Source organism: Juglans regia, chromosome 2 (assembly GCF_001411555.2).
Source record: "Juglans regia cultivar Chandler chromosome 2, Walnut 2.0, whole genome shotgun sequence".
NCBI classification, from domain to species: Eukaryota; Viridiplantae; Streptophyta; class Magnoliopsida; order Fagales; family Juglandaceae; genus Juglans; species Juglans regia.
In genome coordinates this window covers 14,045,397-14,066,153 of record NC_049902.1, presented here as the reverse complement: position 1 = coordinate 14,066,153, position 20,757 = coordinate 14,045,397, and the positions used below count along the sequence as shown (strand labels likewise).

General features: G+C 35.8%; 1 protein-coding gene across 1 annotated transcript; it reads left to right on the top strand.

Annotated features, from left to right (window-relative positions):
• Positions 1-446: 446 nt before the first annotated feature.
• Positions 447-9,684, top strand: LOC108995984 (60S ribosomal protein L18a-like protein). The gene is made up of 4 exons (XM_018971688.2): positions 447-802; positions 1,594-1,669; positions 2,934-3,048; positions 9,365-9,684. Exons 1-4 carry the CDS (start codon positions 568-570, stop codon positions 9,422-9,424), a joined length of 486 nt encoding a protein of 161 aa, XP_018827233.1. The 5' UTR covers positions 447-567; the 3' UTR covers positions 9,425-9,684.
• The last annotated feature ends 11,073 nt before the right edge of the window (positions 9,685-20,757 follow it).

Here is a 20,757-nt window from a genome sequence, read left to right as displayed (position 1 = left end):
TTCATCTGCTGAGTTACTTTTCTTTCAGTAGCATTAAGAAATTCCTCAATGTGAGTAGGCTCAGAGGTTGTAAACAAGCCCCAATAAAACTGAGTAAAAACCTTCCCAATTTGTTCATTATTTGTCAAAATAAGTCCAATCTCATCCACAAGTTGCAAAATTATGTTCCTCTTTTCTCATTGGCTTGCACAGAGATGGTAGTATCTTGTGTTTCGATTCCCTTGTTGTAGCTATGTCACCCTAGTTCTTTGCTTCCATTTCATGTATTCCCTCTCTAAGTATATCATCCACTTCTTTTTAGTTTGATACTGGCGTGCAAAATAAATTGTAGTGTATTTTTTGAAACAAAATAAATTGTAGTTTACAAGGTTAAGGAGGGCCAACGATGCCACCTGTAAGGCCGTGATTAATTTACGACCTGACCGAGGGTCAACTGTAATTCACACGAAGTTCCCATTGCAAGCTTCCACATTAAAGTAGAAGATGTGTCGTAGAGATGATGGTTTTCCACACGGGATCGTCTGATCATCGACAGAACATCAATAAGACTAATAACCTGACGATAATATGAGCAAGGAAGAAAAGAACAGTTTCGCATCCGCCGAACATCATCATGTTCAGCATCAGCAATTTGAGCCTCAGTACGGCACCTTCCAAGGCGTCCCCAACTATCCTCCTCCTCCTCCTCCGCCTCCCGTCATCGGCTTGCCTCAGCCTGCCCCTCCGCCTGGCGCCTTCCAGCCCTCCGCTCCTCCGTCCTATCCTCCTCAGTACTATGCTCATGGATATCAATCTGTTCCGGGTACTTCCTTTTCTTTTCTTGGCTAATGAATTTTTGGGCTTTGGTTGTGTTGAATTCGAATAGTTGCTGAGTCCATTCTTATTTGTTCATGAAAATTATTTGCATATTTATATTTTTTAGTTTTTTTTTTTTACCTGATCAATAGAGATAGAGACACATACTTCTGCAGTTTTTTTATTATATTGCTATTACTTATGAAAAAATTAACTCGTGTCTACCCATACATATGCCCAACCCAGGGTGATAGAGCTGGGCTCTTTGTGGTTAAAACCGCCCAATCAACTGGGGTTGTAAGTTAAACGTGGTAATGAAATGAATAACTAATATGTGATGATTTTAAATTAAACCTGTGAAGTGGATAGGTTTTGTGAGCTTTAATTAAATCGTAACTGGTTACTGTGCAATCAGCAGAGAAATAATCAAACAAAAACTAAATGTACAAAAAAGATAAGTGAAAAGTATTTCTCCGCTATCAAATGCACTACATTAGCCACACAAACGGGTACAAAACAGAGGAACTGCTGATCTTCTGCACTCTGTAATGTTTCCATTGGAGTCTATCAACAAGAAAATTTGCGACTTGTTTGAAATCTTTGTGAGATTTTGAGATTTCGGAGTTTCATTATCCTATCTGATGTATGTATTATAACAGCTATTATAAAGTTGATTGATTTTTATGTACTTTTTTCTTTGTAGTTCAATAACCATCATGACTTTTAAGTTGTCAGTTGTGTATGTTTGCATTTGAGTTTTTATATTTATACTTTTGAATGTGTTTAACTTTGTTCAAGGTTATGCTGTCGCCGAGGGAACACCAGTGAGAGAGCGCCGCCTTCCTTGCTGTGGTATTGGTTTTGGCTGGTTCCTGTAAGTTTTCATCATGGTTTGTTTATACTTTGATTTTATTAAAACACAGGCTCTTAAGTATTACATCAACATAATATTCAGTAAGAATTTGTGATATGGGTTTGTATTTTTATCCTCAAATATGAAATTTCCATATGCTAATTTGTGGGTTCAGGTCTTAAATGTTTACCAGATAAGGTACATTTACACAAATTCTACATTACAGAAACCAAATTGCTGAATAAATACTGACAATTAATTTTGATTTTACTAAGTTCATGCCTTCTTTGGTGTATTCTAAGCAATGTAATGTAATATTCTCAATGTCAAAATTTCTAAATTAACTTTTACCAGATCCAAATCACTGTATAAAAATATAAAACCCACAAATTAAGAGCTGCAATATTTATCACATGCAATAAGTACTTTATATTTTCCCCAAAATTAGTAAATTAATTGGAATTAACCTTGTCCATTTGTTCTAGCCTTCTCCTGGACATTATTGCCTATGCTGTGTCCTTCTGATCAAGAAACTTTAGTATATCCAGGAAGTTAGAACTAATGGTTTAACTGATGTAGCTGAGAAAACATTTAGGTGTAAATAAGGTGATTATTTAAGAATGATGAGGTGGAGCTTGTCGAGTTTGATGACTTTACTAATTATTGCTTCGAATTTTCTCTTTGGCCTTTTGTAGAGTTTTTAAGATCCTTTAGCATTGTGTTGGGTTTTGTGCTGCATTGTTGGGAGATTTTTTTTTCTTTCTATTTTATTTGGGTACAAATAATTTTCTCTGTCTCTCTGCCCCTCCTTTCTAGGGAGTCAAAGTGTCCACAAGGCTTGCTACTGTCTAACAAGTACTCTTATTTCGACAAAAGGCTTCCTTGGCTTTTTAATATCTGCGCATTAATTTGAGACTGAGAATCTATTAGTTTAGGCTGGAATTTTTATAATTATTTGCATAATACACTTGAGTGACTGAGAATCTACTCAATATGAATGTTCAGATGCCTGAAAATTTGTGTCCAGACTTCCTCAATCCCTCACTCTCAGTCAGTCTGAGAATGATTTTTTTTTTTCTGGGATTATGTCTCTAATCTTCGCCCCTTGAAATTGCTGTAATCATGCATTTTCCTTTCAGATTCATGTATCTAAGGCTAATAGAATGTTGGGAATTATTAATGATGTTCTCAGATATTTATCATATCTTAGTTCACTGTAGTCATATTTTGATTTCAGTACAATTTTATGAGTTGTTAATACTGAGAAAAGCGTTATCTTTTGAAGGTTTATTATTGGCTTCTTCCTTGCTGCCATCCCCTGGTATGTTGGGGCACTTGTTCTACTGTGTTCCAGAATTGATTACCGGGAGAAACCTGGATATATTGCTTGCACTGTTGCTGTGAGTTACACTTCTCTCTATCTCATCATCCTTTTCTACCCCTTATTTTTTTTTCTTCTTCTTGAGTTTTTCTTTTCTTTTTCATGTGAGGATATGCTCTACTGATAATTGCACTAATCTCTCTCTCTCTCTCTCTCTCACACACACACACAAGCACGCGCGCGCACGCACACACCCACACCCACACCCACACACACTGTTTTAAGATTTTGTAGTCCTCTTAGCCATATTCCATTATTTTGTCGTTATTGCAATAATCCTAGAATGGCTTTCGTCTTTTTTTATGTGGGTTTCAACATATTTGAGTTGGCAGCAGTGGGCATCCCTGTGACAGGTAGGGGGTCTGCTTGAACTATTTACTTGGGCATAGTGGCATGTGTTGTTTGTCGACAGCCGTGGCAGCTTTGTTTTGGGCGGATGGGTTGCCAAAATGTGAAACTTCTTGCTTCAGAGATAGAGAGTATCTTGTGTAGTGATGTTCTAATCTCTGTTGTCGTTGTATGGCCATTTCAAAGTATGGAGGTGTTGGTTCATGGGGACTCCTGGTAATTCCGGAAGGGAAATATAGCATTGGCAATGGGTCCCAATTGATACAGTTGCAGAAGACTCACTGTTGGTCTCCAAATCCAAAATGGATGGTATTTTTTTGAAGGGCATGGTGGAAGATATGGTGGGCAAGGCTGAGTCAAATTGTATGTGGGGCCCTCTTAGGACTGTGGTTATTGATAGTAATGAGAATAGCATGCCGGGGAAGGGAAATTGTATTGGTGGAAAATTTAAATTTTGAAGTTGGGAATGGTCAGCAAACGACAAACTCTTTTTGTTAGGTAATGAGGAAGGTGAACAAACAACAAACATAGGAATTCCATCCATTGTAGGAGCTTCTTTAGTATTTTTCAAGGAGTGATACCCATTGTTAATGTGTAAAGAAGGATCAATAGCATCCTCTTTAAGTTTTTTTTTAGGGCATCCTCTTTAAGTTAACAAGCCAATTGAAGGGCTTGAGAGGCTTTCATCTTTTAGGTGTCGTTTGGATTCAAAAATGAGTTGAGATGAGTTGAGATGGATTGTGAATAGTAGTGAGGTGAGTTGTGAATAGTAGTGAGATTTGTGAGTTAAAGTTGCTGAATAGTAGTGAATAGTAGTGAGATGAGTTGAGATGGGCTGTGAATACAAATGAGGCCTTAATTCAAAGGTTGGATAAGGCTGGGATATGGGCCATGGCTTTGAAGCTGCTTGGGCTGCTGTGGCATTTAATTGAAGTCAGGCTTTGACCAATCCCTCTCAAATTTAACTATTGTGGTTAAAATGCCCAATAGGGGTTCATGTGATGTAAGGGCTTGCATCATGGTAAAGACCTAGAGAAGGTTTCCTTTAAATATTCATGTTGAATAGGATTCCCTAACAAAGCTCATCCAATCCTTAGACTTAAAGATTGAGCCATCTGTGGATCAGAAAGGAAAAAGGCTCGATGGATGACTCCTTTTCTACCTAGCTCAGTGAGATTTGTTCTTTTAGGTGGAAGGGTAATGGCATGTTTGATTGGTGAAAATTTTGAAAATTTCTTGATTTCTTAAAAATAATTTTGAGATTTGTAATGTGCTTTGTATAGGATTTTGTGAAAGTGAGTGGGAAAAATAAGATGTTTGGATAAAAATATGTTGACAATTGTTTTGTATTTGGATTTGTCATAGTGATTGTGTAGATTTGAAAAGTTGTTTGGATGAATTTTTCTTGAGATGTGTTTTTTTTTTTTTTTTTTTTTTTTTTTTGTGAAAAATGGTTTGGATTTGTGTTTTTTCTTTTTAATGAAAACCTTGACAAATGATTGGATGTGAAGTTTGTTGAGAAATATAAAGTGTTTTCGGTATTTCAAATGATGTTTGAATTGAATTTACATTTTTTTTAATTTTAAAAAGTGAAAACAATACAAACTTGAATAATAACACCTGGAAAATCATCAAGCCTAAATCCATCCGTACCACCTGAATTCCTTACTAGGCCCATTACCGATATTTATAACTAACACCTCATTTGTTTTCAGAGATGAGATGAAATGAGATGAGTTGAGATTAAAGTTAAAAAGTTGAATAAAATATTGTTAGAATATATTTTTTAATATTATTTTTATTTTGAGATTTGAAAAAGTTGAATTACTTATTTTATTCTGTGTGAGAATTTGGAAAAGTTGTAATGATAAGATGAGAGATTTTCAAAATTTTGGGTTTTAGTCTTGAAAGCAAACCAGACCTAAATAGACTTAAAACCACATTTATTTACTAATAACCATTAGCCCACTTAAATCATGTTGCAAGACCCAAAATGTAAAACATGAAATGCTGCATCCTATGTAATCGTATAGTCCTTTTGACTCCTTTGCCACTTTTCTTCGAGACTACCTCACAATATGCATGAGACAGAGATACGTAGAGAGGATACATTGTACCATGATAGAGGGAGAAATTGAGGGTTGTTTTCCGGCGTAGAGCTGGGCATTGTCTTGGTTGGTGGTCTTCAGCTAGGTGTGGCTGAGCAGCCTTTGGTGGCTAGTGCTCGTTCGTGTGGTGCAACCTGAGAGGAAAATGGCATGGGGAAAGGATGTGTGAGTCGCGGCTTGGGGTTGTAATGGTTTGTGGTGGCCCCAACGTGGTATGGTGGTGAAGCTACTACAATGGATGTAATCCAAGACGATGTGCAGTTACTTCATGGATGGCACATTGTTTGTTTGGTCTGTGGAGAGAAAGGGAATATCGCGGTGATGGGCAGCTTGGAGCAGCATTGCCGTGGTTGGAGGAATGGTTGTACTCTGTTTTTGTTGGCTAGAACAGGGGCTGGCCATGTGAGGTTGATGCGTGGAGGAACTGGGCTGCGGTGGTGCAACTGGGTGGCTCGCGGTGTCTGTGAATAGGAGGGACTTCCTTACGTGAGGAGGTAGCGGCGGTTGTTTGTGGAGGAAGAGGCTTGTGGTGTGGAGAGCCTTGTTGGTGTTTGATGGTGGGGCAGTGGATTGGAGGAGACAACAACAACGTGGAGGAGGAGCTGCACACGAAAAAACTCAAAGCTACAGCAACCCTGGGGATTGGAATTTTCTACGCACATGAGAGGGGATCCGACTGTGTGTGAAGGTGTTTAATGCACATATCTATATATATATATATATATTGTTGCTATGAGGTGTGAACCCTAGTGTGTAGTGTGTTTGAAATTGAATATTGAAGTTCATGTATAGACTGGGCCTGGGGTCTCACAGTTTGGGTCCATTTCATGTGGGCTAGCAAATGGGTTGATGCATTTATTGGGTCCAACTAAATTATAAGGCTGGCCTATAATTTTGATGGGCTAAGCCACTTAATAACCCTAATGAGCCAATCTTAAATTCCAAAATGAGCCTAACTTGTCTGATAAATATTTTTCGGGCTTATAAAATAATTCCTAGTCTTAATACCAATTAAATGGGGCTCACTTGGTCCATAAATATTAAATGGGCTTTAACTCGATTATTGAGCCCAATTAAAATTTCCCAATAAAAATTTTCATAATCCATTTGAATAAATTATGGGCCTGTGGTCTTTCCAAAACTCAAAATGACTCGATTAATTTAATTTGGGCTTCTATAATATTGGCCTGTTAATATCCTCTAAAATCAACTAAGCCTTAATGACTTGGGCTTATGGGCCTAACTAATTTTGAATAAATAAGTAGTTCGTGTGTATTAAAACCATTTTTTAGGCCCAACAATTTACCCATATTTCATCCCTAATAATATTGGATCGGGTCGTTACAATCTCCCCTTATTAAAATTGCAACCTCAGAATTTGTTAGTACCTCAAGCATAACCTATATACTTTCACATCATTTTCATGTCTGTTTTAGTCCTCATCATTTATTCGAACCTAAGATTCCAAAAGTTCAAATCGTCAAATTTTTGGTCCTATACCTCGCATATTCTCGAGAAATTCTAAATAGAAGCTTTAAACCACCTACCCTTATTCTTATCATATGTACTATCACATATAATTAGGATAAAGGTAGATAGTGTATGTGATCCCACATTGCTTGGGAATGAAAAGTTCTTGCTCTTTATAATGGTTTCAATGGGGCTCCAATTGTATCATTGACTAGTACTTTTGGAGTATCGACAATATAGCTTGGGCATTCCATTAGGATGTTACAAATGGTATCGGAGCTAGGTTCTAACTAGAAATGTGGGACTTGAGCCTTGCCACCTATGTTGGACTAGCCCGACGAGGACGTTGAAAATTTAAGAGGGGAAGATTGTGATATTCTATATGATAAGGATAAGGGTAGGTTGTGTATGAGATCTCATATGGCTTGAGAAGGAGAAGTTCTTGCTCTTTATAATGGTTCTAATGGGACTCCAATTATATCATTGACTAGTCCTTTTGGAATATAGACCATATGGCTTGAGCCTTCCATTGGGATGTTACATCAATAGAGAGCCTTCTCTTTGAATCCGTTCTCATAGGGCTTTGGGGCAAGGCAATAAGTTTCAAAATTTTGGTCTTTGCTGCTACGGTGAAAAGAGTGACATCAAAGCATCCTAATTGACCTGGGTCAAGTTTTTCCTCGTGCTGAGAAGCAACTATAAGGTATTGTATCCCGACAAATCTTGGTAGATTCTTTTTTCTCCTACCATGTGTTCAAATATCTTCATTTTGTTGCGGTGATGGTTTGGATCCCCGAGGTGAGTGGTAGAGATGATATTGGTGGCTTGGTGGCAGATACCAGTCAAACCATGTTTGTGTATTTAAGGTTAGATCATTATACAATGCTTTAGCTTTCCTTAATCCCCCCACTTCCCATGGAAGAATATTTGGCATGGTAAACTCCTTTGAGAGGAGCATTTTTTATGTGAACGGTTGCTTTAGGGAAGATCTTCACCTTGGATAATTTGAGAACTTTCAAGTATTTGTGTTTTATTGGTGTTGCATGGGCAAGAGGAATTTGGAATCTGTCAACTATCTTTTACTCCACTGCAAAGAACAAGTGCCCTAAGGAATTATATCTTGTCAAATTGTACTGATGTGCATTATGCCTCATAGTGCGGTACAACGTCTGAAGTGTTGGAAGGGGTGCGTTTAATAGCCATCAAAGTGAGACATTGTGGAAGGGATTCCTATATGCTAAATGTTTATGGTGAAAATGAAATGATATTCGATTCGATGGTTGTGAGAAAACAATGGTGGGTCTTAGGACTTTTTTTTTTTCCTCCAAAACTTTGTGCTATTGGATGGCTGCCCGTTTCTTTCTAGTTTTACTTTCCAGATCTCTTCCTTTAAAAGCTAGGTATTTTTCTTATATACTCCATGTGTACCATGGTCTCACTCGTTTCTTTCTATCAATAAATCTCCAACTTATCGAAAACAAAAATATTCTACTTATAATGTTTACCTCCGGTTTTGTGGATTTCCTGTTACAGGCTCTCTCTCTCTTTCTCTCTCTACGCGGACACACACGTGTGCCTGTATATATCTATTAACTACCTGTTATGTAAAGAAACAGTTAGATATTTCTTTTAAGTTTGATGAATATCCTTAAATTTATTTCTGCACAACCACTAGTATGCATATATACTGAAGCAATGTTCAGATTCAGTTTCAGTTTGAATTTAAATGAAGATGGTGTATATTGGAGATCTTGCTTTTATGTTTCCTTTTAAAATGCTAAAATATCAATATAAATATCTCGTGATTAGAACCATTAGTGGGATTTATCTCCCAAGCACAAAGTCAAATCTTTATTGAGTCTGATCAGGTCAGACTTGGATTCTTGCCCATGGTAAGGCCTTACTTTGAAACTTAAAAGCCTGGTAAATGAGAGGGAATTGACATTGGGAAAGTATAATCTTAATAGTGGTAACAACTGTTAAGAGGGGATTGCAACTATGGTTAGATCAGGTCGTAACAATCTTCTTAGTGAGTGTATTTAGCATTTCCTCAATCCCATTTCATATCCACTTCTTTCGTCTACCATTTAAGTTGCATTTTGCCAAGGTAGTTTCAATTTGTAGTAAGGTTTGTTTCTGTAACTTCGGGAAAGATGGTGTTTAATAATAACATACAAGGATCAAAAGTGAAAACTATTTAGAACAACGTATTGTTTCTGCACTACACACCTCCTTTAATTGCTCAATCAGATATTAGAAAGGTATCAACATTCATCACTTTAAAACTCCAACTTTAAAATTCAAATATTTACCATTGGTTGGTGTCATAGTCACACTTCCCTGCATCGGCTGGTCTTAGCGTCATCGGCTCTACGTCTTAACACCTTTGCGATACTGCTCCATGTGCAGGCTATCCTTGCTGCCCTTGCTGTTATTCTTGGTATTACAAAAGGAGCCGATGACTGGTGATCTTGGAGTGATGTGTTGCATATGTAGCAAAATGGATCTATGCACTCGTCGCCATTTGCTGGAACTTTACTTTGTGTTTATATGTTATGTATCTTTGACGGTTTGCATAGTGGGAGGTGTCAATGGTCAGCTGCACTTTAAATTGTTACAATGCATCAATGCTGTTCGTGGCGTTTTAAGGACGAATTATGGTGAAAATATAGACATGAAACTCTGAAGACAAAATGCATTAGTTTTATTTATTGTACTCTTTTAATTGACGCCTTGAGTGAAAAGATGCAGCACGATTGGATTTTGGCTGTTACGTTTATGCGACGTTAGGGCCCACAAAAGCTGAGTTTTCACAAATTTCCGCGAGTAAATCTGCCAGTTTCCGACTGCTATTCTTTTTAATTATGTTATTATTTTATCCGGAAATGAATAAAGAAAAAGAAGAATAAAATGTCCCTTCCAGTGAGCATTAATGTCACTTTCCATCCGAGATTCAAGCCTCGGTTGTTGTTATAATTTATTTGAACTCATTTTATTTTATTTAATAATTATAATTTTTTTAAATTTTTATACAAAATAAAATAAACAATTCAATTTTTTCAAATTTTAAAATAAAAATAATATTCTAATAATATTTTATTAACTTTTTAACTTTAATTTTAACTCATTTCATATCATCTCATCTGTAAAAACAAACGAGGTAGTGAATGAGTTCCTATTACTCCAAATTTCTAACAATAATAGTATAGACTCTTATAAATAGGGGTGATCTCGGTCCGGTCTGGTCTGATCTTAGGTGGTTTTGTGGACCGGACCGGACCTATTCAGTCCAGGAATTTTCCACCTTGAACCGGAGCAAGTAAAGTATAGGACCGGTCCGGTCCATTTCAGTCCGGTCGGTCCATTCGGTCTGGACCATGCCCAAAATGGATAATTCAACCCATCTAAATCTTGTTTTTTTTTGCTCAATTTCAATTATTTTCAACCCACTTCAAATTTTATACATTTTTTAGCTAAAAATACTAAAAAAAAAAAACTTGATCTTGAAAAATACAATGATAAAATAAAACTAATCTATATAAAAGACTAGAAAAACAAAAAATCATTGTATTAGGTATATCATTATATGATTAATAAATTATTGTATTAGCTTATAAGCCTATTAGGTATATATAGTTATAACTCATAACTTATAGTGATATTAATACTATACTATTATACATATATTATGCTATAATTCTTATAATATATTAATATATACTAATTGTGGAATATATATATTATATAATAATACATTGATACTAGATTATTACTAATACTATATACTGTATTATGCTATAACTCTCATAATATATATTAATATATACTAATACTATATATTATACTATTATAGTGTTACTGTTACTACTACACATAGACTTATAATGTTTGTATATATATATATATATTATAATGATATAGTGATACTAATACTATATTTAATATAATAATACATTTATACTATAGACTTTTTTTTTTTTTTTTGAAACTTTGACTTTCATTCAACAAACATCACTATGGCCTCTAGCCATTACATTATTAAGGTCAGGAACAGACACTACATTACAAGAGCCTACAACATTTACATCAGTTTGTGCTGTAGGTATTACATTTGCACAAAAACCTGATCTATGTTCTTCAGCCATAACTTGAGCACTTATATCTGGGTTGATACAAGCAATATCAATAATCTCACAACTCTGGTAAAGTGCTTTCTGTGCTAGCTGGTGAGCTACCTAATTTGCATTCCTTTTGACATGTGTTATCTGCCAAATTATACCTGCCAAGATCGAATGCACATCCTTCACAAGGCATTGAAGCATTCCATTTTCTTGAACATTCTGTTTTACTGCATTTAAAACCTGAAGTAAATCTCCTTAAAAACTACTTTCTGCAAACTGAGCTCATTACACAACTTGGTAGATGATATTAAACCTCTAGCTTCTGCTATATAAGCTTGTGAGCAGAATTGTAGTGGATGCATACATGAAGCCAGTAGATCCACCTTAGAGTCTCTAATTGCAATCCCAACTCCAATTCTATGACCTCTTTCTCTGACTGCTACATCCCAATTTATCTTAATCCAATCTGTCTCAGGAGGATTCCAATGAGTGGAGCCTAGTTGAACCACTCTGCCATGATTTCTCAAGTTGAGTTGCTTATGATGCAGCTGTTGAAAGTCATTGTACTCCTGTGTTGCTCTCTTCATCAAAATTGAAGGGGCTAGAAAATTGTCTTCAAATATCATCTTGTTTCTTCTTGTCCACAACATTCTGGCTATTGCTGCAAACAAAGAGATTTTAGTTGTACCTAATCTATGAAGCATGTGTATAAAAATATCTCCAAACTCTTCATGATTGAAAGCAGCTTTATGAAGTTTTTTGCTTCCTAACATCCATATTTCCTGTGCAGATGGGTAGGTCTATAGAACATGACCTGGAGTTTCTTCTGCCTGTTGACATATTGGACATAAAGGTTCTTTTACAATCTTCCTCTTGCACAAATTTTTCTTTGTGGGTAGAGCATCATTATAGGCACGGCAAATAAACACTTTGACATCATTTGTAGTGTGCATTTGCTAGATTTGCTTTCATAATTTTTTATGCACCCCTTTGTTGAAGTTTCCCATTTTTTCTGATCTTGCCTCTGCTTACATAGGTGATAGGCACTCTTGACTGCAAAATAACTATTTTTTGTATGCTTCCATACAATATTATCTCTTGAATTGATGATATGTGCTATAGGTATCCTTACAATCTGTGATTAGTTATTATGAATCATGATTATTATAATTATATAATAGTATTAGTATTAGACTATTAGTAATATAGTATAGCTATATATTAGTAATATACTAATATTAGTCATAGTGATTTAGTATAAGTTATAACTATATTAATATAAGTATAACTATAGTCTATATTAGACTATTAGTATTTTTTTATATACCATATTAGAGTCTAGAGTCTAGACTATTAATATAATACTTGTATTAGTATAAAATTATAAATACTAGTATTAGTATAAAATTATAAATATTAGTATTAGTATAAAATTATAAATATTAGTATTTGTTAATAATTACTGAATGGTGAGTTAGTGATAGGATTAGGTTAATTGGTTAAATGAAAATTATATAATTAATATATATAAATTATATACATATTTTTTTAATTTTCATTTGGTCCGGTCCAGTCCAGTCTGAAAAACTCCTGGACCGTGGACTGGACCGAATGAATTCAGTCCTATGAAATTCGGATCGAGACTGACCGAGACCATTCTAGGTTCAGTCCGGTCCGGACCAAATTGGCCGGTCCAGTCGATTTTTCAAGTCTGGACCGCCCGATTCCCACCCCTACTTATAAATGATATAGGAAAAACTTCAACATGTAAAACTCATTTATTTCAATAATACGTTCCTCCAAATAGACATAATTGAACTCCAATTTATAACAAAAAAAAAAAAAAACACTAAACTCCACAAAATTTCAATACATACATAATTATCTCAAAATATATAGTTCAGAAAAAACAACTCCCTAGAGCACACAGTCCCCATAGGATTACGAATAGCGTTAGTTTTAGAAAATAGATAGATCGGTGTGCTACTAACCTCGCTTTATAAAAATATTTTATTTTCAAAAAAGCGCCTCAGTACAAAAGATTCATTTTCATAAAAATAAAACATATTTAATAAAATTAACAGAGAGTATGCGGAAATGTTTATTAAAATTCCTCAAACCTTGTACATAGAAAATCATAAATTTAACCTTTGTAGATGATTTAGGCCTCCGCCTCTTCTCTCTTAGTCAAATTCCTCAAACCTCACTTTAAGCATCACCTGACATAGTCGCACATTTAAAATAAAAATGAGTCCAATACTCAATAAGAATTTCTTCATATTGTAAAAACATATAAGAATATGAGTTTTCAGTCTTGTAATAAGATTCACAATCACATTCATCACATTTATACATTCCTCAGTCATTCCATCATGCATTAACATTCAACCTCATAAATTCTTATTTTGCCTTAATATTCCTTCCTCATTAACCTCATGGCTGGTGCACACTATTAACCCCCATATGTTAGGGTTAGCAACCCTTGCAGTTATGATTCTTTCTAGGACTGGTCAAAATTTCCGTTGTTTCAACTCCATCTGATGCCCGCTTCGATTCCAACTTCGACGGAGTTGGAAAAATCAGAGTTTGAAGTTGAACAAGATTCTAGACTACCAACTCCGACTCCAATAGTTATACTTAATATATTTTATATTACACTAAAAAAGATAGAAGGCCAAGTAGCCTGATGGTTAGGGCAGTTTTTGTTAACCGCATGAATGGAGCTCGAGCCCCCATGAGACTAATCATCCAAATATTTGTTATATATTTTTTTAAGAAAATCTTAAAACGGCTCTGTAAATTCCACCCACGTAAGTCATGAGTTTTCTACCCTTTCTTCACTTGTTTTCGGTGTTGAGATAAGTAGATCAGAGAGAGAAAGAGAGTGCATGTTGCCGAGATTCGAGAGAGAAGAATAGGGTGCTATCGACCAAGAGAAGAACAGAGTGCGATGGAGATGGTGGTTGAATCAAGATTGACGGTGGTGCTATACGCCCTCCTCTATGCGTAGTGGCTGAGTTCAAGAGAGGTGAGATGGGTTTCGTTAGGCCTAGAAAACAGAGGAGATAGATTGGCAAGGACTTATCAAGAGGAAGGGAAGAACGAGACGAATTTTTGGGCTGAGCTACGCTTTGTGCGTGGTGGTGGAGCTTGAGACGGAGGAAAATGTGATGGATTTGGGTGGCCTTCCTTATATGTTGGGTCTCAGCTGGGTTGTGTGGTTCGTGGTAGTTGTCTAAAGGTAGGGAGTGCCCAGTCGGTCGACGCTGTCTATATGTGAAGGTAGTCTTGGTGGTGCTAAGTGGCGCTTGAGGGTGAAGGAGGTCTAATCGGGTCTGGCCAGTGCTTCTCAAAACTTCTCCTTTAGGTTCGATTGGTGGTGTTAAGTAAGAAATTTCTTAATCTTTATTTGGATGTTGGGAAAGTGCAAGTGGGTAAGAAATTGGAGAAAAAAACCTTACTCTAAATGGGAACTTTGACTCCACTCCAAAACCAATTACGTAAAGCGGAGCAGAAGTTAGCTCCCTCTTGAAGTAGGAAACGAAGTTGGTTTTAGGCTTCGACTCTTATTGGAGTCGAAGCCCACCCCTAATTCTTTTTGTGGCCAGTTGATAAGAACCTAGACTCCTCAAGAATGGGTTATCACTGGTGCACCACCAACAGTCTAACCTCATGGTACCGTTTTCATTGTCATGGCCCTTTAAGTATTTTACCTTAAATGGTCAAACATGCATTTCAATCAATTTTTCATTCCTTTTCATTCAAATTTTCCTTTCCTTATCTTTTATTCATTCAATATATAGTGATACTATATGTTGGATATGAAATGCATTAGAGTCCAGCTCATTGCCAAGAATAAAAGAAAGAGATAAAAGATAAGGAAATTTGATTGAAAAAGTGACACAAGACAAGTAGGATTCAACTACTCTAAAAAATGAAAAAAACTTTTATAAAAGGAGGGTATCTCTACGAATCAAGGGCGATTGATTGGGTCCTCCCCTCTAGATTTCTATGGCCAATGTGTCTTCTTCTATCCATTGGGAACCTTAATTTCCTCCATTGTATTGAGAGTTATGGGAGGCAATGAGAGACTATAAAATCACCGAATATAGTAGATTTTGCCTCCAAACAACCCGTAGAAGTAGGCTTTTATATCGAACCATGTAAATCATCATATCTCTCTTTATTTACATTTTATATACTTTATTTACTATTTATTTCATGAATGAATATCCGAGTAACATATCAATGCCCAAGCCATCACTGTGGGGTATTCAATCGTATTCTTGGGCTACAACTACTTCAAAAAAATGTATCAATACTATATATATACAATCAGAAGCATGCAATCAATTTTTATTGATGCATCACATGTAATAATAAGGGTATATGTAAAAGGGGCTGTCAGAGAACGGTCTATACACATTTATCCTTAAAACATGTACGTATAGCATAGTTTGCAAAAATGACATTTTTGTTTGCATAAAACAGTTAGAAGGGTATGAACATATTCACTTACTTTGAGCCTTATGCAAACATCATCTTTATGCAGAAAACACCATTCATGTAGTCAGATCACATTCATGTTAGTTGGCACCTATATTTAACATGTCATTACATCAATTTCCTTATTAAGCACACCATTAATATAAAGACTTGGAACTTCGCCTAACAAGACTAACCATGTCCTTAGACCATAGTGTGCCATCCTCAAATAATTTCCATTTGATCTCATTGTAACACTCCGTCCCTCTAAAGGTTTTAGAGCTAGCAGAACCAAATGTCACTAAACTTAAAACATTACACTTTTGTGACAAGTATTAAAGATTCCATAACATTTAATAAAGAAAAACAGAGTACTTGATTAAAAATGAAATCTCTAAAAAAAGTACATTATTCAGAAGCACTTATTAATTGAAATTAAAAATGTCACGTGATATAAATTTTGTGAGGACTTCGCCTAATCAAAGGGAAGTACACCCGATGCAGAAGGCGAGTGATGTGTAGAAAATGACGCGGGCAAACGCAATCGGAAAGAAGGCATTTAGGCGAGGAATATGCTATGGCGAGCAAAAGCACAAGATGAGAAGCAATTTAACATTTAGAAAGAAATTTGAGAGCAAAGGCACAAGTATAACGTTCCGAAAGAAATTCGATAGGTCTTAGAAACGTCATGAAATCTCGAAAGGATTTTATAAACCGAGTGATCGATTAGGTCTTAGTCTGTTAGTGTATTTAGATCACGATCTAGTATGGAGATGAAATTGCATTTTTATTTAATTAAGGCACTTAGGAGTATAGTTTTACAAAAAAAATTGCACCATTAGAGTTGTATGAATAGTTAAGATTTTATGGTGCAATAAAAAGTTTTGGGTTTTTTCGAATAAATAGTAATCCTTCTGGAGATCTCCACGTGGTATCTAGTTCAAACAACTGTCAAATTGCCATGTAGGATGTCCAAATCCACTTAGGATCACTAGAAGACATTTTTGGACACATCGCACAATCTTAGCCATTCGCTTGAAAACCTTGGAACACTTGTCAAGAGGAGTACAAGTGTGTAAGTGATAAAGTGTGAATCAAGCCTTGTCATCATGCTCTCTTACACTATTCACTATTCCATCCACTCATGTACGTTTTGGCCAACCACAAGAGAGTTTCAACCTTAATGAAACCCCAAAAAGTTTGAGGGAAACTGAATCCGCAAATGGCTAGGAAAATAGAAACCCTAAATGTTTCCAAACCCTAAATGCCACTCTGTAAGTGTTTTCTCACTTGGTTAAACCATTTCCACAAGCAATCAAGCACTCAATTACACACTCTTACACCCTCACCCACTCTCTTACATCTTGGTAAATACATTTGACCAAGAAAAATTAGAATTGGAACCGAAACCCTAATGAAACCCTGAATGGAGTCCATTCGGTTAGCCCCTCCTTAATCCCACCGAAACCCCTTGTTGCACCAAGCTTCCTCCACAAGCTTCCACCCTCTTACAAGGGTATACCATGTCTGAATTTCCACCTCATGCTTAGTCCCAAATAGTTCCACTTATGGCAAGTCAAACAAGCAACATGAAACCCCTCCCTTCACCCACTCGACAACAGCAAAAACAACAACCCATCTCCAGCTTTTTCCTTCTTTTCACAAGTTAACTTCACCTCAAGTGTCATTCACTCAACCACCAAGTCATCCCCCTCCTATACATCCCACACCCTCTTTATCTCCTCCCACACTTGTCAAGAGAAAACCGAGAGCAAGCTAGAGAGAAAACTCAGGGTAGCTTTTGCATCCTTGTTCCAACCTTTTCTAATTTATTTACTTTGGCTCAAACATCTTCTATTTTGTTAAGTAATTAGTCTAGTTTACTTGGAAGTGTATTGGTTAATTTTTCTTAGAGACTTGTTGGATGAAAGTTGGTGTTGATGATGGAAGGGTTCGGTTTGGGTGTTTGTTAATAAACCTTGGGAGTTTTGTGATATTTTGATGAGAAGTTGTGTAGATCTCGATTTTATGAAATGTTCACATGATTTTTATGTAGATTATGGTTTGATTCAAAGCATGTTAGGTCTTAATAAAATGGTTTTGCATGATCTATGGAGTGATAGAAACCGATTGGTCAAAAAGGGTTTTTGTTTGGTTTAGTTTGTGATTTTAGCTAGGATCTTGATTTTATGGCTTTGATGTTTCTTTTGATAGATTATTTGCTATGACATGCTAGATTTGATGCTTAGACCAAGTTAGAACTTGAATATGAGGTATATGGTTGTATTATTTCAAGATATGTTGCATGAAAATCAAGGATCTAGTCACTATGTTTCAAGTAAAAAAGCATGCATGTTCGGTTTCCATGTTTTCTGATAAGTGTTATTTTTATGTGATTTTTATCACTCTTATAATTATGAAAAATGTCATTTTTCCTTCAATCCTATTGATTTTATTTTATTTCTACATATTTTTATTTATTTTCTTGGATTTGAAGGAATTAGAAGATTTTGGGCAAAATGAGAGCATTTTGGTACAAAACATGGGACTAAGAATTCAGACTGATAAGAGGCCGCAAAGAGATTTCTCGCGCCCAAAGGTGATAAGGCTTACCTCTCAGTAGGCGAGGAGTGATCTCCGCGCCCGTTCATTTATGATGTCCGTGCCAGTTATATTTAGCGCAAGCGGCGTCTACTTGATGGGATCCTCCCGAGTTCCGTACTCAATCTGCTAACTACCAAATCCTCTCAATTTCCGCATATCAAGCTGAATATCATTGAATCTTCCATTTTTTATGTATCCGATATTCTTGAGTTTTTTTTTTTTCCTTCTATGTTAATATTTATCTTTAGAAACTATTTTCTAGATTTTTAGGCTAGATTAGAGCTGTATTATCTTGTTTCCATATTTGCATTTTTACATCGGTTTAATCCCGGATTGTGGGAGGAACTTCATCATCTTTCGTCTTTTTCTGTCTGCTTTAGAGTCTATTTTTGGGGGTTTGCATTAGAGAGTTTAGTATTCTTTTGAGCAGGCAGATCTGGAAGACAGATGCGAGAGCTACATACTTCTTCAACCAACTCCAACTCCAACGAAGAACATTATTGTTATTCTTTGCAATTTCATTATGAACTAATTTTATTTTCTAGAGTTTTGATGTAGCCTAGCGTTGAATATACAATTTATATTCTATGTTATTTGATTTTCAATATTTTCAATATTTCCATAATTGAATGTTTATTCCTTATTCTTAATGCTTGCAATTTTCTAGCTAACTATTGTTCGATCTATTGGATTGCGATGAGACCGAGAGGTGAATTGTAATTAGAGTTATAGGATTAAAGACCATTAGTTGAGCGAAAGTAGAGATACTTTACCACAATTAGTGTGATTTTCAAGAAAATCCAAGAAACTTAATGAGTTTCTAATTAGTTAAATTCACATAGAGATATGAAGTTATTAATTGGAGATATTTTTGATATTGTTCCAAAGAAAATGTTGAATAATTAAGGGATTTTTATCATCAATATGGAATAATTGGAATTCTATGACAAGAAGGACTAGATTGCTTGAGATTTGCTAGGTGAAATTAAACGCTCTAGATCTATTATTATACCTTTAAATTCTTAGTTTGATGCTCTTTTATTTAGTTCAATTTAGATAACTCTTTCTCCAATCTTCAGTTTACCAAATAGTAATTAATTTAGTCAATTTCAATACTCAATAACATCATCATTTCCTGTAGGTTCGATATCCGTTTTCTTTAAAACACTATACTACTTGTTTTGATTCTGTGCACTTGTAGATATATTACATTTTCCATGCAAAACCGATTCGAAGTCCCACTGTCTTGACTGTGTAGGGGTGCCTCAAAGCGGTGAAATGACTATACTTAGTCAATCTCTCAACTACCACCAATAAACAGTTAAAAGCCTATGAGTGTGGAAGTCCCTCAATGAAATCCATCGAGATATGAGTCTAAGGCTATTGAGGTACTGGTAAGGGCCACAACAGTCTCGTGGGAAAAATGTTGTCCACCACTCTTTGGCACAATTCACTGCTCCTAATGAACCTTTTACATCCTTTTTAAGGTTTAGCTAGTAGTAATCCTTTCTCACCATGTGTATAGTCTTATCATAGCCTGAGTGTGCCCCCAAGGACTATTATGCATCAATTCTACCAATTTAGTTTTGAATGCCTCTTGTGAAGGGATGTATAGTCTATTTTTACAGAGTAACAGATCCCCTCTCATTGTGTAGGCTGGAGATAACTGATTATCCTTGCATTGGTATATAAGCTTTTGCACATGATCATCAATAGCATAGGCAGCCTTTAAGTCTTCCATCCAGCTCATGGTGGGAAAGGAAATTAATGGCAGAGAACCTCTGTCCTCACTGTCCTTTCTTGACAATGTATCAGCTACCTTATTTTGTCACACCTTCTTATACTCCACCACAAAATCATAACCAAGGAGCTTAGTTATCTATTTTTGCTGAATTTGGGTGCTTATCTTTTGATCTAGTAGATATTTGAGGCTTTGCTGATAGGTTTTTATAACAAAAGGTTATCCCAATAAATAAGGCCTCAACTTGAACGTAGCTGAAACCCAGGCAAACAACTCTTTTTCATAGGTAGACATCTCCTTGGTCTTGCCCTTTAGAGTTTGGCTGTGAAAAGCCAATGGTCTTCCTGTAACACCCCGTACCAGGATGGCTCGGAGAACTACTACCTATCACCTATAGTCATGTCTCCCAATACAAATATAATCTCCAAAGGTGCCAGAACAAAATATAAATTCATATATTTCAACTTAATACATAAATTTTCCCCACAAAGTCATCATTGCAATAAATCAAATAACGTAATTCAACTTTTCCACAATCTTCTAATAATCTCAACATAATAAACTATTAATTCCATAAGTCTTAGTAAGTCAACTAATATAATGAAATCCAGATAATCAAACGAAACCCCTCTATTAGCGATGGTACCCTTAGGTACTCGACTCCTTATCCTTAGCTAGCCTTACTCACATTTTCTATTACTGATCCTCACCTGAACCATCAATATCAGAGTTTTAAATATCGTGTCGTACTGGCTGGTACGACCAGTATTTACCGTGCTAGGATAGTGACTAGTACATAGAATATATGTGTTTCGTACTGGGTCAAATATCGATCGTACCGGTGCATTTCG